Genomic DNA, 18,594 nt, shown 5'->3' with positions numbered 1-18,594 from the left:
GCACAATATACATGACATCAGTTCAAACTCAAAAAAAAAAAAATTCACTGATCGGGATGATAGTAAAAATGGAAGATTTTTAAAGCATAATACTAGGCCAGGGGTGGCCAAACTGCGCCTCGCAACCGCATGCGGCTGTCTCAGGTTCCAAGTGTTGCTCATAACTTCCTGGTAAGCATGCTCAGGTAAGAAGAAATACAGGTATCAAATAAAACAGGTTGCGTTTTGGCAGACTTGTGCCAACATTCCTATACTGCCGTGAGGCACTCTTTTCAACAATGGAGAAGGTAAAATTACAATAACATGCGACCCTGACGTACAAAAACATAACTGAGCTACTCAGAGCCCCAACAACATATATCTAAACTTCATGGTGCTTTTTCGCGAATGGGGATGCACAATGAAGTTACTTAATGAGCAGTCGCTTTATGAGTGCAATTCGTTATGGCCGCCAACTGAGCTGAAAGAAAAGAAAAAAAAATAACACTAGCCTGATCATGCTTATAACGACTGCGGAGCACAGAATCCCTGTTCTCAAAAAGCTGGGCACAAGCTAGGTGTGTGTGAGATGTCACATGGTATCATAAGGTCACATGAATGGGACGTCAGATGACGTCAAGATGGGATGCAGCGTCACGGAGTCACATGACCTCATGACATTACGCGGTGTCAGTCCTTCGTGACAGTTCCTCGTGACGATTCCTCATAATGGTCTCCTCATAAAATATGCCTAATAAAACAAATTTTGCGTTAAAAAACTCACACGTCCCCTTTTCACTGTGGCTCTTTAATTAAATTGTTCTATTTTTATGGCTCTTTGTTTATGTCTGTCTGGCCACCCCGATATTAGACCAATCTGTTGTAAGGAGAGTACGCACATTTTGAACCCAAAATCTTCTAGGCATGTAAGCCTGTTCTTGCATGGCTATTAGATGTATCTTTTTTTCCTAGCTGGAATCTTCAAACATGACCCTTAAAAATCCTTAGATTTCACTTGCAGTGACAAGGTCGATTTTTTGAAAAAGTATATTAAGTTCACCTTTTTTATGAAGAAAATATTAGGGCAATTGAATATGAGACTTTGACTTGCATATCTTGGCATATAAAAGTTGTTTTGCTGAGGCCTCAAATTGCTGAGGCCTCAAATTTTTTTCATTCTGCTATATATAATGTCACGAATGACAATTGATGAGGCGATGATAACTGAAGAGACTAAATGTTTAATGGGCAACTTGTGCCTAAAACAAAAAGGAAAGGGAAGAAAACAGCAGAGCGTCGCGGGCGTCGATGTCGGCGAAATCGCAGGATCGAGCGCTGGGGCGAGACTGACTCGACAAGGTCGCGGGCGGCCTCTTATCTAGAGTGAGTCACTATCTCGAAGATTCGGCGGAGAAGGTTCGAGCGTAGCGCTCTGTGGGCGAGAATGAACACGCGCTTTCTTGAACAACAAAAGCATGGACAAACGATAGAATTTATGTCTAGAGCGAGAATAAACAAGAACCTTCAACAAGTCCGTGGCCATGCGCGCGGCAATATTATAATATTTTGCTTTTTCTTACCTTGTATACATCGTTATTAGAATCAACTATCGAAACATGCGAAACTTATAAATAGTAGCCAAGTAATGATTTTCGTCCATCATACCTTTCTCTGATAAAAGTAGCATTTGCGACATGAGGCTAGTGCACCCTCTTCCTGCATTGCTGGAACCTATCTTCCAATAATAGTATAATAACAATAACAGGACAGCTAGAGTGATCAATAAAATATGTTTACAATAGATCTGAGCAAATGATCGATTAACCTACCGATTAATCGATTAATGCTTTAATCGCGATTAAATTTTTTAACTGGTTAATCGGTAAAATTTAGACGAACCAAAAAAAACTCAAAATTAAACACTTCCATAACGCAGACGTGGACGAATACGCCTGTACGAAGGATGACCTTTAGGTCAAATTTTAGAACAAGGTAAACTGTACAGGGGCGATATTTTTATAGCATCCGATTAAGTACAGAGGTTACGTATGTCCCCGGCCATTTGAACGTAGTTCGAGTGTCTGTTTAGCGCAGTAGAGATTATTGTGAACAATGAAAGGAAGCCGCTCATTCTAGAGAATATCAACGAACATCTTTGCCTCACGCGGCAAAATTAATATTTAGCGAAAGGTCTCTGATACTCTTCTTAACTACATATCGAGATTAATTCATAATCTAAGTTGTACATTGCACCGTTTATCACAGATTCATCAAAAAAAAAAAAGACTTTTTTTAATATTTTGCAATGAAATAAACGAGACCGATTAATCGATTAATTAATCAATTAAAGGGTGGCGATTAATCGGGGTGGCGATTAATCGGGTTAAAACTTTTAATCGACGCCCAGCCCTAGTTTACAATTGATATATTTTACTCTGAGCCGGGTTTCTATTATGACGCCCCACCGGTGTGGCAATGACATATTTTGTAAACCCCACTACAATATTTCAAGAATAATATCTGATGCCTATGCATTTCCACTTATTGGCAGGATTTGAGCCATTGCTAAAAAAGTGTTTTTGCGATATCTATGCAATGAATCGGCCAACTGGGCTCTGACAGAAGCACAAATAGCTGAGCAGGCAATGTCAGGATGAAAAAATGGCTATACTCCCATTAACCCCACAGCCCCACATTCTATGCTCTAAGTATGTTAGAGCCTCAGGGTCATGACCCACTTCATTGACAATTGCTGCGCTCAATTTGTTCGTAACACAATACCTTATGTCACTAATGAACATACTGAATGCTTTTACGAACTGACTGTTTTGGATTTACGAACTGACTGTTTTGGATTTGCAAGTAACAAGCCACTAAACCCTAGCTATTGCTAATTTTATTGCATGTTGGTTGTTGTGATGATCCGACAGCGATTATATAACAGAAAAGCAGCATCAATGAACAGATTTTGAGTTTTACTGCATTAAGAAGTATACAGGTAGAAACTGAGAGAGAGGAGGAGATGAGAGCAAGCGGGGATACCAGAACACCAAGCTCTGATTAGAATGATTGGTGGATGGACGCAGAGCCCTTTGTCTCTACTCCTGTTTGAAAGCGAGCGCAGAACACCAGATGCCGGTGTTTCGCATTCGAATGCATGCAAACAATAAGTACAGTTTTGGATCTACCCACTAATCATTCCAACCAGAGCTCAGGGTTCTAACGTACCCAGGTGCTCTTATCTCCTTCCCTTCTTAAGCTTCTACCATTACAGAACAAACTTTAATAAGCAGTGTTAATTACTGATTGAATTTTTCCCATTATTTTTGTAGTAGTTTCAGTGTGAGGATCTCTTGATCTCGCTGGAGAGTAAGCACACCAATTTCTAATATTTGTCTTTCCATGCCTAGCATTGGTCTCTTCTCAACTGCCTTTGTCCTCAACTGCATCAGCGGAGCTCCTTTTCACGAACCTATTGGGTCCCTGTCGAGGCTGGGTCTCCCTGCAGGGCACCGCTCTAGAGGGCACTGGACTGCTTCCAGAAGGAACTGGAGTCATTGGCGTCTGATCCTGCTGGTCACTGTCCTGAAATCATGGATGCTTTTTCACAATGGTACTGCAATAAAATATTCTATCGAACGAACCAGGTTAAGGGATGATGGAAACTGAAGGATTATAATATAGCAAAAATATTATTGCTGAGGCAAAGCGAGCAAAATAATTTTATTCTATTTATATGCAGTAGCGAACAGGCCATCATGCCGCCACCGTGTTTCTCCTTATATGAGCAGGTACACACAACTGCAAGAATGTCAGATTTATCTTCACGTGCATAGACGCTGCACGTGCTTGCACACTTGGGGCACCAGCCATGATGCAATGTGCTTGGAATACTGCGTAAACTAGCAAGTGCCAAAATTATCATTCGTATTATAAAAACAGTGGTATATGGGCAGTTTGAAATAATAGATATTGGTGAAATCTGGTGCTGTCGAGAAGTGATAGGCCAGACCGAAGAAAGCCAGGCTTGTTATTTAGGTGAAAGATGAGGAATAAGCATTAGGAGAGCACCTATTTTCACGACTTGGTGTTTCACTTCGAGGTCTCTAATATGCGCTGCAGTTGCAGACACACAGCTGTTTAAAAAAAATTGACTTGAATTAATTGGTTATAATAATTTAGTTACAATTGTCTATTTGCACAGTGATATACGTTACATATGAGGGTGTTAAACTTTGCGCAAACGTAATGCTGATAATAAACCAAGCAAACAGTTATAAAATCCATCCATTACCAAGGAAAAGGCTTTCTAAGACAATTTTCAGCAGTATAAAACAGTAAAACCAAACAAATATAACTTATTCCACACAATCATTATGTGACGAAAAATATAGAAGGTGATCATTATGTCTTAAAGACAGAAAGTTATAAAGGTAACGCAGGAAAAAATCCTACAGGAGGCAAATAAAAGAAGAAGACATATAATGACAGGCGTGTTTTTATTTAAATTACTTCCTAATATTGAGTTATGCACAATATACATAGTGTTAATTTAAACCATATGGTTACCTTGACAGAAATAGAGCCAGGGACAAATATTTATTTGGGCTCTTCAATGATAGGGCCCTCCTGAAGATCTCTACTATTTAATGTTTCAGCATGTTTGAAAAATATCAAAATTCATAATAAAGAAAAAGAAAAAAAAAGCAGCACACATAGAGGTTATGACAAAGAATATCAGTGATAAAGAAAACACAATACACAAGCACTGTGTGCTTTTGTCCCTGCTACGTTTGCCCAGATTTACCCATATGTCTTAATTTATTCTGTGTATAGCCACATATTAAGCCATTGTATAAAGTTAAATTTTACTTAGAAAATGTGAGCCTAGGATATCATCCTGTGGAGTTGCAGTGGCTTACTTTCTAAACTCCACAGCCTTGCCATTCAGCTTGCTAAAGCAATTGTGATTATTAGAACAAAATAATTAAAAAGGGGGGGGGATACATGTGTAATTTCAGTCTTAATGCTTTAGAGAAAAAAATGCAGCTTCGTTGTCGTGTGTTCTCACGTATATGTTTACTTGTGAACTGGGGTGCGAGACTTCGAACTCAGGGTCCCACGGTAGGTAATACTGTTCTGTTGTGATGCCCTTTGTGTCTTCCTGCACTGGACAGAAAATAATAGAAACAAAACTATTAGATACGTTCCAGCGGAGGGCCTTACGAGCTAGAAATGACCACGGTAGAATTACCTTCAGAGGGCGCAGCGTCAGAGTCGAAGCGGTTCGGTAGAGGCTCCAGCGGCGATCCGATGAAGGCTGTCGACCTTTCTGTTGTTCTGCTACGAGACTTTGGGCAGAGTCCCCCACTAGTGGCACTCCCGGCCAGCCAGTTAGCGGTCAAGTCTTTCCGGGCCTTCATCTCTATATTTTCGTAAAAATGTTTCAGTTGATGGACCTCTCGTCTAGCACCCATGACCGGATTAAATTTTAGCGCAATTCGGTCCCATACCCAGTTTTGGTTTTCGTAGTAATCTGATCGGTTGCTTTGCTCTCGACAATGTTCTTAACTTCTTCCACTAAGTCTAATAATGGATCCTTCTCGCGTTCAGTGAAATTTGGAGCCCGGTTACGCGTCGTTCCTTCATTTCGAGTTCGGGAACAGAAGTGAATAACGTTGTCCTAGGTGATTACGATATCATTTCTTTAAGTGAAACTTGGTTAAATAGCCCATTTGCATCCCTGGACTATTTCCCTCCCGAATACACAGTGTTTCGTCGGGATCACGATAACGAAAAACTTTCCGTTAAATTCGGTGGTCGAGTGCTAATAGCAGTTAAGAAACATTTACCGGCTATTCGTCGGTTCGATCTCGAGTTCGATTGCGAGTCCGTTTGGATTGAAATACGTCTTCGTGATAACAATAGCTTACTTGTAGGCACTTTTTATTTTCCTCCTAAGGTAGACGGGTCTAAGTTTTCGGACCAATTAGATATGATAGGGGATAAATTGGATGTGGATCAACATCGTATACTCATACTTGGCGATTTGAATATTCCTGAAATAAACTGGAATTTGGTACATCCTGCACTTTCTGCTCAGAGTGAATCATTTAAAGCGAATGCCCTTTTTTGATTTGTTATCCTTCTCGGATTTACCCAAATGAACGGTCTTCATAACTCAGCAGGACATGTGCTCGATCTGACCTTAGCCAACTTTCCTATCGACAGCCTGATGACTGTTTCCAATCCGCTTGTTTTACCGGATGTTTGGCACGTCCCTTTTTCTGTTTCCTTTAGGATTTCTTTGGGGAAAGTAAAGCACAAGAAACCGTGAGTCGCTTGCTTTCTCAAGAGGCGATTACTTTAGCCTTTATCAACATTTAGATAATGCAGATTCGGCTTCCATATATAGTATGACAGATGTAAATCGTGCCGTTGAAGTGTTCACAAACTATATCGTAGATGCACTTGAAAGGTTCGTTCCCGAAAAGCGTCCTTACACAAGTCGTTATCCGCACTGGTACTCCAAGGAGCTTAGATCAGCTCTAAGAAAAAAATTGCATTACCATAGAAAATATAAGGTTGCGAATTCCGCTCTTTGGTACCTAAAAGTTTCTGAGTCGCGTGCGCTAGCTAAGACATTGTTGAAGCGCGATAAAATATTACACCATGAGTCAGTAGAGCGCAGCTTAAATCGTGACCCAATGCTTTTCTGGCGATATGTAAAGGATCGCACAACTACAACTTCGTCATCAATAAACAAAGCTGACTCTTAGGTGATATGCTGTCTGAGCCCGAAGATGTTTCAAATGCATTCGCGAGTTATTTTTCTTCGGTTTATTCTTGCGGCCAAACTGGACTGCCTGTGCATGGCGTCAGCGATAATGCCAGTGATCACCTGTCAATTCTATCTTTTGAAATTACTGATATTGAACTTGCTATCAGGAAACTGAAGCCAAAGTTATCAGTTGCATTTGACGGCATTCCAAGCTTCATCTTTAAAGGATGCTCCCCTATTTTTGCTCCCGTCTTAACGCATATTTTTAACTTGTCGTTGCAGAGCCTTACATTTCCTTCCCTGTGGAAGTACTCTATTACTGTAGCATTACATAAGAATAGCAAAACGGATGACGTAAAAAATGACAGACCTGTGTCGTTACTATCTCCTTTTGCTAAGGTCTATGAAATTGTTTTATTTGAGCGCATTTCAAACTTTTTTAAGCATAAGATAAGCCCTTCACAACACGGCTTCATGCGTGGAAGGTCTGTTCAGACAAATCTGGTGCCTTTTTTAAATTTTGTTTCGCCTACTGTGTGTCAACGTGGACAGGTAGACGTTGTATATTTTGATCTGTCTAAGGCTTTTGACCTAGTAGACCATTCGCTCCTTGTACACAAACTAGAATCGTACGGCGTGAGTACCTCCCTTTGTTCCCTGTTACTAGATTATTTGTCTAATAGACACAATTTTGTTCGTGTTCTTGGACATCACTCCCGGCCTTAAGTTTCTTCTTCGGGTGTGCCGCAAGGCTCCGTACTTGGGCCGATCTTTTTCAATGTTTTTATTGATGATTTCAGCTCGATTGTTCGCAATTCGGTCGTCTTGCAATATGCAGATGATGTCAAGCTGTTTAGGCAGATCATATCCTTGCAAGACTGTGAAAAACGTATAGAGGATGTTAGGCGTGTGTGAAATTGGTGTCGTCCGAACATGCTAACCCTCAATCCTTCTAAAACCGTTATTATGTCTTTGTCTAGAAAGGTAGAAAAAATTAAATTTTGTTACCATATTGGCATTGATCCTCTGCGAAGAGTCGAGTGCACGCGTGATCTTGGTGTACATATAGACTCTTCGTTATACTTTACTGTACATGTTAACAACCTTATAAATGCCTCTTTGCGTAAGCTGGGGGTGTAATTTCTAGAATCACGCGTGAGTTCTCCACATCAACCTGTATTCTTCAGTTATATTTCTCGTTAATCCGGACCAAGTTGGAGTTTTCCTCTGTAGTCTGGAATTGTATTAGTACTACGAGCGAAGAGATGATTGAAAATGTTTAAAAGCGTTTTTTTTTCGAATATTTTACGATCGTTACATTGGTCGTACTGTTTATTATTCTTATTTAAGACTCTTGGAACGATGCAAATGCCCTACTTTTAGTTCCAGACGGTGTGAGCGCGATCTCGTTTTCTTGTATAAATGTATTCATGGATTAATTGATTGCCCAGATCTCACAACTGCTATTAAGATTCACGTTTCACGTTCAATCCAGCGTTTAGCTACGGGCGCGTCTGTAAACCCGAGTTAAGGTTTGAACCGGAATGTAAACCCGTGCTTATCCAAGCTCAGTATTGGGCGCTAAGCCGACTTAGGAAAGAGCCGCTCTGGGTTAAGGTAAGCGACGTTGGTGCAGCCGGCCTTTAATGACTCAAAAACGTATTTGATGATTTCGCAACGAAAAATTCTTTTAGCAAGAACAAAAATCTGCAGTTTTTTTTTACTCGAAGCTGTTGAGATTGTTATACAATGAATTCGCCCTGTGCTTGATTTTCACCACGATCGTCATATGGGATCATTTTTTTCTGCCTTTCACATAAGACCAATTGTTCCAGGACCATTTTCTTCTACACCCGCTTTCAATGCTGCAGAACAAAGTGCTGCGAATGTATCCTTATTAGCCATGATGCCACTTCCGGCACTCGAACCAGACGGACGGGTTTCATGAGCTCCGTCGGAGCGGTGAAAACGGCCGCGTTAGGCCTTGGTACGTCTGTTTCTGGAACCGCTGTCGACTGTCAGATCATACGGCCCCAACTGCCAATCGGATACGTTATTACCAATTCTGTGTTCATGCACTGAAACGTAAAAGGACGACCCCAACGAATGCGAGACTTTCGTCAGGAGCTCGAGAGGCTGGATGTGATGAAGGACCTGGCAAGCGCCGGTCCCCAAGAGATGAACCACGTCTGGATTATCCGGTTGCACTCGCTCGCGGCGAATCAAAGGTTCGTCGACGCCAATGAGCTGACCATCAAATTAGGAAGTTGCCTCGTTATCAACCCGGCGAACACAGCCGTGAAACTGAAGCTTCAGTGGGTCCAGTACGACGTGCCCAACAGCCAGGTGAAGAAGGAACTGGGACTCGACGGCAAGGCCTCCATGATCACCAGGGACCTCTTCCGGGAGAAATGATTTGAGGCTGTCGAATCCAACACCTGCAGTGTGCGCCTGACCCTGAAGGACGAGTACATCGTCAACTGCCTCCCGCACGAGATCCGCCTGGACGGGTGCAAGGTACGTGTCCTGGTCCCCGGAGCTCCACCGCTCTGCCTTTGCTGTCGCCGTACGGGACACATTCGCCGGGATTGTATCGCCCCACCGTTGCTCTGAATACCACCCAGGGAGGGGCAAAGTACATGCAAATATGTATCGAAATACAAATACGAAATGCTTCGTCAAAAATGTATTTAATTACAAGTCTAATTACATTTCCAAAAAAGTATTGAAATACAAGATACAAATACAAGCAAATGTATTTGGTCTCCTCCAAATACTTTTTCAAATACATTCTTCAAAATTTGCGTCAGCGACTTCAGGGTACCTGGAACGGGATTCTGGGTACCTCATTGTAATTTTGCATCGCACACTCGGGAGTTAGTGCGCGAGGCTCTAGTAACGTAATAGAAATATAATCACAAAAAAAAAAAAAAAAAATGTGATCTGCTTGGACGTAATAGGCGAAAAAAGTACAGAGCTTCAAGCTGCTTTTTTTGTCGATCACATTTTGGTATAGACCAACAAAGAACCTAGTCGACCAAGACGCGCAGCACTAGCTAGAGAATGTTTTGTTGTTGCAACTCGCACCAGTTACGAAAATCTGGACGACCCGCCATTTAGAATGTTCCAGGCAAAAATATGTATGGAAATTAGGCTGAAAAGCATCACAAGTTGTCACAGGCACTTCTTTAACCAGTCTGCCTATGAACGTCGATTTAGTCCCTATTCTTGCCCTAGACTAGCACCGTAATCACAAAGTCACTAAACACTTGTGCTTGATTGGGGGACACTGCACTCGATGCAGAACATAGTTTTCTTTCTGCTCTGGACAGTGACAATGAATTTGAGGGATGTATTTTCGCCCACAAAATTGTATTTAATTACAATTGTATTTGAAATACCCCCGTTTTAGTATTTAAATACACACGTCAAATACATTACCCAATTTGTAAAATACAAATGCAAAATACATAAAGTATTTGAAATACGTATTTTAAATACTTGTATTTGAAATACTGCCCATCCCTGATACCACCCTTATTGGCATGAGGCAGAGGACAGCGTCAAGACGTATGCCTCGATGGCACTTGACCGCAAGACGGATGAACAAACCGACTACATGATGGACGACGCCGAAGCGGAGGAGGCGGTTTCTGCTACCACCCTGGTCGCACTACCGCTATTCGCGAAAGGTATTGATGAATTTTGCCCCCGGCACGCGCGATCTTCACGACGTTCCCATTCGATTCGCGACATTAAATGTCGCGAATCGAATGGGGACGGGCACAGCGACGCGCCGAAAACGTATCACAGGCCACGTCTACCGAGCGGGATTGGCTAGGAGAGCTCGTAGTGTCCTCGTCGTCCGAACGTAAGGTGAAACAGTATATACGGACCGCGGGCCAGTGCGCGCCACAAAGTTGCGACGAGTGCTGCGTGAGCGTTGGGTCGGGACTTGTGTCCAATCCGTGAGAACGGGACTCCAAGCCAAACGCTGACGCGAAGGTCGCGAGTGATTTGTGCCCCGCAAGGGACGACCCTAGGTGATGTGGGAAATTTATGTGTAGCGCAAGTTCGTCCGCTTCTTGCACAGGGTTTGCGATGATGTAAGAACGCCAAGCTCTTATTGGCTGATCGAAACAAAATAGTGGGTAAACCTCCAGGTTTCTAACATTGGCGCCTACCCAGTATCCTTCCAGTCAAAGCTAATCAAAGCTCGGCGTCGTTCTGAAGTTACCGCAACCCCTGAGCAACAAGCAGACGACTTGCTCTCCGCATCGGTACGGCCTTTTGTTTAGGTGATGCTGCACAATGGGGAGGACGAAGGACGGTTCGGAAAAGACTCTTTTCAAAAGTCGCCGCCATTGTCTGCCCGCCATTGCTTGATCACGTACCCTGAGCATCTATTGGACACGAGGGCAGCGTCAGAGTTCGGCGTAAACTCGGATTGAATCCGCGCTTCGTGCCCAAGAGGTGGCGAACATCGATGTTGGTCAATGGACTTTTGAAAAGAAAAGCTTTTTAAAAGTTCAACAACAGATATCAAACGACCACTTAAAGGGTGCAGCGATTGACAGCGGGAGCTGTCGCGTTGGCGTTTAGTCCACGTGGTTTAAGATATTTATTTTAGCAGCGTTTCCGCTTAGTATAACAGTATAATAGCTGTAAGAGATATGCTTTAGGAGATGTGTGAAAGGAGCTTGCGCAGAAAAAGGTAAATACAGTGGGATTACAACGCGTATAGATTATCCCAGAGCAAGTAGGTGATAAATCAGACGTATGGGCCGCATCACGCGGCTTCCCACTCTTCTGATATCGCCGGTTACAGAAATAACTGCTGGAACGCAGCCAGTGCATCGCGCGAGATAAAGGTGGGCTGCAGTGAGCGTCAGTCCTATCTCAACGTCCTGGCTTTGCGGATCTCATGATCGCAGGTATGTACTCCACGTACGTAGTTCGAAGTATTTTATGTCTTCTAAAAAAATGTTGGCATGAAACTGCGGTATTCTTCGGCCTATTAGTTGCTCCGTTCCATAAGCCGCACCTCCCTATAAAGGGCTGTTAAAAAAAATATTGATATATCTTTGTAAACAGACTGCTCTTTGTAGGGTCGGCAGAGTCCCAGCAGCCTATGCCACCACGCTTCAGGCCGCCTTCGGACAGCCAAAAGCAAATTGCAGGGCGCAGACGGGAGTTTTGCCGTCCGTATTTTGTTGTAAGTAATCATGCAGCCTATATGTAGCAGAAATAAGTTTTGTAATACAAAGAATAAATGCACGCCGGATATGATACACCAACAAAGACTTCGTCAATAAAAACGGCAATGAAGTTAAGGTTTACTTGCGCGAACGATGCAAATGAGGGGTAGTTGCCGATCACTACATCCGTTGTGCCTTAAGGAACGATGCGATACACAATGCTAGTGAATTTTGCTTTCAACCAAGAACTAAACTTGCTTTATTAGAACTTGACACATTGCGGCAAACATAAATAACCGCAAACGTGTTGCAGCCTGGCGGACAGCCACACCGACTTGCTTTCCTATAGTCAGACAACATTCTGCCTAACTGCCTGGCGAACACGCAAACACTCTCCTAGTCTAGCTTTGTTGTTCCTTACGTGTTTAGGAAGCCTTCACTGGTAAGTGATTCTGCCATGTTTTTGTGTCTTCGACAGTCTGAATGACTACAGGTTGAGAGCCGCTAGGGACAGTGACTGAAAGAATAGACACTATCGAAACGTTCATCAGGCAACATTGGCGGTCGCTATTCCTTAGACACGAATCTCGCGATGGGATCCAACCCTGTAGCAGTCCATGTGCCCAATGCATGCTGGGAGCCTATGTGATCAAGCAATGGCGGAAAGGTGTTGGCGTGGACTTTTGAAAATAGTGTATTCTCCCAATAATTGTTTTCAACTTAATATTTTATCAGGCTGCTCTTCGCTTGTTGACAGAAGGGATATACACATAACAATAAAAGATTAGTCCGCTACTGTTTGTATAGCCTCTGCGCGGCATTGGTTCTCTCGTGTTTGAATTTTGAATCACCTATAAGATTTGAATAAGATATTCGTTCTTGCTAAAACTTTGGCATCTGGTTTGGACCTCTAGTACTACCTTTGGTCAGAAATTGAGAGTTCGGCCATGCGTAGAATATTTTTGCTAGGAGAAAAAACCCTGTAATTTTTTTTTTGTGGAACACCCTGTACTACCAACAGACTTCACCGTACAGTGGTGATCACCTCCGTTAACAGTATGCTATTTCGAATTTGCAACCCTGGAGGCTCAACATACACCATATTAGTTTTATGTCTTGAAACAGCTTCAGATGCCTGAAGTCGTGTGTACATTTCAATTATTAAAACTAACTTTTCACTTTCCTTTTCTAACCCATAAAGTTCACTATTTTTTATAAAGTAACAAGTGTGTCATTTTATTTAAAAGAATAAAGAAGAATATTGGGCCATCAAAACCAGCAAATCTCACTTGAACGACAATGTGGCCACTTAATCCTCGTTATATGTGAAACTTGTAGATAACTTGAACGCAACTTTCCTACATCATTTCCCACTATTCAGGGTTGGCTTCCTCGAACCGAAATCAATCGACATTGTCTATGCATCTCAAGGAAACAGATTTCTAAGGTAGTGGCGAGCGAGAGTCTAAACCTATCTTCCCTTCACCCTTAAGCAGAGACTATAAAGCTCCGCCTTCAGCGCGAGCTTTCTGCCCTTGGTGACACAAGTGTGAACGCGCAGCCACGCGCAACTAAAGCACTGCGGAAGCCAGCGAGTTCGCGCTAAAGGCGGAGTTTCAAGTCTCAGTTTAAGGGTGAATGAAGAATGTCTTAACAATGTTTTATCTAGATACTATTTTAGAGTCAGCTAACTGAATTTCCCCGGACCAAGTCAACCTAGGCATTACACAGACAGCTGTCAAGGTTTTCTACAATCTAGTGTCTTAAAACATTTAGATCGAATAGGCATCAGTCAGCTTAAAAAAATAAGAAGAAAAACAGAAACGACCTATCATTAGTTTTAAAATAGTATCCGTAATAGTTGTCTCTTTTGCCTTACAATTTGATGCTAAAAATAAACACATAACGATCTCTTTGTACGTAAGAAGTGTCAATATAAGAAAAGCGTTATTGTGCCTCAAAATTGATTATTTTTTTATTTTTTTTATAGAACTTGGATATTCCGTGCCTGTTTTAATTGGGACGAGTATCGTACAGGAGCGCTTTCGTGTATCACTTCAGCGGGATGCACGTTAAACACTTCAGATTGGAGGTCTTACTGCACTGCTTACATTTAGGATGTTAGCGGACAGATCTGACGCCCTTTGGGGCAAGCTTACCTTGCCCGATGTGCGAGTTAATTTTCACTCAACAACTTGCGGCGAAAAAAAGTTGCACGATGGTAGACCCTAAAACTGGGGTAGAACAAAGTTACAGCACAAAGAAATACAGGAACCAAGTGAGAAAGACAGAGTCAATAACTTGGCTCAAAAATAGGGAAAAAAAATTTGCAGGCACAGTGCACATTTGTGAGACCTAACAAAAGAAAATTTATGTTATACGGCAAAACAACAAAAAAATGGCGTTTCTATAATTGAGTGTCCATACTATTATCCGCTTAAAGGATTACTCAAGGAAGATACGAAAATGAAGGACGTAAATATTCTGAGACTCATAACTAGGAATGGGGATGATAACCCTTATCTTTATTTGTACTATTCAGTGTCTGCTGGGTGCTTAGCTGAACTTCAAAAACTATGTGCATGGTTATGAAAGACACAGTCTTGATCGGGCAAGGAAGGCATTTTTATGAAGCAGCATGTTACGGTCGTGCCTCTCACATCAGTGTGCAATAATCTTGGGTAGCCATGTTGAGTCATACGTTACTATGCAATATGTAAAGCAATGTTAACGACAAAGATGGGCCCGCCTGAGGTTTAGATATAACTTTGGAACCAGATATTGCCATAAATTATGCCATAAATTATGGCATAATTTATGCCATAAATTTGGCCATAAATTATGTTCAAACAGTAATTTCTTTACACTATGCCAATATATTTTTGTATCAAATACCTATAATATATTCAATATAAAGTTGTGCGGTGTGCAGTTCCAGTCATCACAACATATTGTATTACACCCTTTTCACTCTCTGAGAATACTATCAAGTAGTAGTACTAAACACGTTTTTTCTTAGGGGGATGGAGGTAGGGGAAGGAGTTCATGGCAGACTCGCAGTATGAGTGTGGGGGGATGTATATGTGCATTTCGAAGCCAGCTTCGTGAATAAAACCTACAAACGTCCGTACAGTTTTGCGTTATTAATCAGGAAGTCTGGGTTAAAGATCCAATCCGCCACGTAAGTCACTCATTCATCATGCACTTCTTCCGTGTTGTCTCAAGGCCCTTGCAGCCCCATTTTAGGTTATCCATACTTACCGCATGTTGGGGGTTCATGCACGAGCTGCATGTCGGTGGCGTCCCCACCATTTATCCGCGCTGCTCTTTTTTTTGGTGTGTAGGCGGTACTGGTTCTAAGATCAAGGGCCCTCCATTCTGCAGGTTTCTTCTGGTCGTGGGGCGATATCCTGACTGGACACCTTGACCCTTTGAAGATGAGATTCATCTTCATATCCGGATTTTTCGACACTTTGGATTGGAGGCCCCTGTACTTCCAAGAGTCCTCCGTTGCGCACATTGTATGCTCCCTGTGCGGTGTGGTGTCGAGAAATGTTGTCAGATTGCCCTGTGAGCACACACTCTGCTCGGAATGTCACGAGGATTCCAAGAGGCGAGGGAGTACTTGTCCACTGGATAAAGAATCCTTCGCCGACGATAACATTCTTCACCTTGATATCTCGGGAGGTTACATCCTGAACCATACGGTAAGTAAATCTAAATAAAGAAGCTGCAGAAATTATAGATATATGGTTGGAGCTTTACAAGCTCTTGAAACACTGGAATATTTTTTCTCGATTTTTATAGCCAGGACTTCGTGTTTTCGGAGTTGATTTATCGTGAAATTTGGAGGGTGTCTTTCGGACTTTCTTTATTGCCGAATATTCGGAATTTATGGGAGTTTATTTTTGTGTGATTCCCAATTTTCTAAAGAAGATAGTGTATATTTGCTATGTTCCTAAATTTTAAAAATTGAAAATAAAAATATACATTAGCTGGCTGGTATAACTCTGCCCTAGATATATAAAAACGCACCTGTACCACGCGACATTGTCGCCCTCTCCATTAGTAGTACTACCATAAAATCATAAGAAATAGCCCACCTAAAACTGAAATAAAATTTGGAGCAAATAAGGAGTGGGCTAACTTTCGGTGTGCAATCAAGAAACGTTTAAGAAATTTTATAATTATATAATATGTTTCTGTCAAACTTGTTATGGTGGTAAGGGTGAATGAAGCAAAGATTACTGAACTTCCCAGTCAACAATGTCATATTGAGATAAACGAACTCCTTGACGCTGTCGTTGGAAAGCTTGTTTTCTCTTCATCCTTTTCTACCGCTTCTCCCTGCGGCTGCGGTGGGTGGAGTGGTGAAATAGAAGCCCCAGCTGTCCCTCTTATGGAATTTGAAGGCTCGTTCACACAGTTCCGTCGACTGCGTTGCTCTGCGTTGCGCCATGCAGCACAGCGCCTCTCCATTGGCTCGTCGTAAGTGTCGCCGTAGCCACAGCTCCACGCCAACAGTCTTAAAAACACGCAAATGGTTGCGGTCGCACTCAGACGCAAATGTGTGAATGAGCCTTAAGAGTTTATGACTTTCACGGTTATCAAATCATAACCCTCCCTTCCTTTAAGAAGTTGAATCTGTAAACCAAAACAGTGGTTTCTGCCGTGGCCCAGAATTACAATACCCCGGTGTCCTGAAGGAACCCTGAAGGAATAAACGGTGAACCTTCTTCGATCAATATTACAAGATTTTGAAGGAATCTGAGAAGTCCTCTCGTGCCTCTCATGATGACTGCTGAACCTGTGCTGTGACCAAACTTACTTTTAGACAACTGAACTTTTTTTTTGTTGGTCATCGTTCTTCTTGAATTTTTTTAATAAATCTGAGTTCAAGAAACTTTTACCGGCGAGCTTTTATTTTTTTTTCTGAATTTTTTTTTGATTTGTTTGAAAACACGCCACCCTCTCTATAGCCCAGTCATATTTAATTTAAAAAAAAGAATTTTAAACGTTTATTTATTTAAAAAAAAATATTTTTACATATATTTTCCTAATCGTTTCAAATAATCAATGTGAACAACTCACATATTTTCGGAGATTTGCCTCCGGTCTCCAACTCGGATATTCGCTTGTTGTGCCGTCTTTTCGTTTTCAGGTTATAATTATATAAAGGCTGAACCTTTCTTTCGTTTCTTTTTTTCGCAGGTAGCCTGCTTCAATGCACCCAATGGTTGCGACTTCATAGGTCAAGCTTCCAGACTCGTGGATCACTACAAGCAGTGCTCCTTTCACGTCGTGCCTTGCCCCAGGTGCCAATCACCAGTGCTAAGGACTGAGCTCGTGGGTCACTATAAAGACGGCTGCAGTTCTGCGTCCACTACACCCGTGCCCATTCCGTATTATATAAATGTGAACTATGATCATTTAGAAATTACAAGCAGTGAACGGAAAAGAGAGATGCTCAAGATATCCGAGGATCTTTCTCGTCTTCAGACTAGCCTCAACCAGTGGCTTGAGGAAGTCCGAACGTTGGAGAAAAACACAAACAAGGAACTGAAGGACGCAACGCTGAAGATCTCTGACCATCTCTCCGGTCTGCACACCAGTGTGGAACAGTCCCGGGAAGATGCGAGGGAAGCAGCCAGAAACACCAAAGAGCAGTTGGAATCTCAATCGTCGAGACTTTCAAAGAAGTTGGTCAGAATCGGAACTCAAGGTTTTGCTGCAGCCAAGAAAGAACTGAAACTTGCCATTGAAGACACAGTGAAGACGCACCTGGCTCAGGAGTTACGTGTACAATACGTAGAACTTATGAATGTTACGAAGAGTATATCCAATTGTGTGCTTGGATTTTGCGGAGCCAAGGATTTTCACTGGTACTTGAAAGGCTGGGAAGACTTAAAAAAGAATGCTTCAGACGTACAGCTTACGAACATTGACAGCCCCATACATTATGTATGTGGCTATAATGTGTGCATCCGTATTCGGTTGGAAGGATTACTGGGGCAGACGCTTTTAAAGTTGTTTATATGTATCCATCCAGGTGTCAACGATTCAAAGCTGGAATGGCCCTTCAGCAAGACTTACACGCTCGGTGTCATTCATCCCAAAGACAAAGCAAAAAGAAAAATTCTTCAAGTCGATGCAAGTAAACATTCGGACAAGGCGAGCTTCCAGATGCCAAAACAAGGCGGTAATGTTGGCTTACGAACAGTGACTTGGAGTACCGCTGACGAGCTCGAATGCGAAGGGTTTGTTATTGGGGATTCGCTGCACTGCTTTCTCCAATTTGAGCCGTAATGTTCTTTTCCGGTAGGTTAATGATTTATTATCGAGGGGAGCAAAAAATGTTCTGCTGCCTGGAAAAAAATCGCTTACCTGATCCAAATAAACATAAAACGGATGGAACGACTCATTCTCCTCGTTCGTCAAAAAAAAAAAAAAAAAAAAAAAAAAAACGCGTCCCGAGTACGCGACACGCCCCTTTTGGTGTATTTACCTGCAGGAAACAGGAATTCCTTTTGTGCGCACTGTAACTAGCACTGATAATCTCATCGCAGCTACAAGTATAACATAAAATATGGGACTTCTCTTCACGACAGGCTGCCACAGTAAGCCGGCATCCAAACG

The 18,594-nt window shown here is 42.2% G+C and overlaps 1 protein-coding gene across 1 annotated transcript in view; it reads left to right on the top strand.

The window, feature by feature from the left end:
- LOC121836060 (TNF receptor-associated factor 6-like) overlaps positions 1-18,363 on the top strand; it is a 57,113-nt gene extending 38,750 nt beyond the window's left edge. The window contains exons 2-3 of the mRNA XM_042290711.1: positions 15,343-15,665; positions 17,170-18,363. Coding sequence (XP_042146645.1) covers positions 15,396-15,665; positions 17,170-18,264 — 1,365 coding nt within the window. The 5' untranslated portion in view covers positions 15,343-15,395 and the 3' untranslated portion in view covers positions 18,265-18,363. The remainder of the gene's footprint in view (positions 1-15,342; positions 15,666-17,169) is intronic.
- Positions 18,364-18,594: the final 231 nt, after the last annotated feature.

This window comes from Ixodes scapularis, unplaced genomic scaffold (genome assembly GCF_016920785.2).
Source record: "Ixodes scapularis isolate PalLabHiFi unplaced genomic scaffold, ASM1692078v2 PGA_scaffold1__304_contigs__length_218370807, whole genome shotgun sequence".
Classification (NCBI taxonomy): domain Eukaryota; kingdom Metazoa; phylum Arthropoda; class Arachnida; order Ixodida; family Ixodidae; genus Ixodes; species Ixodes scapularis.
The sequence above is the reverse complement of the archived record's forward strand: the minus strand, read 5'-3'. Positions and strand labels throughout refer to the sequence as shown.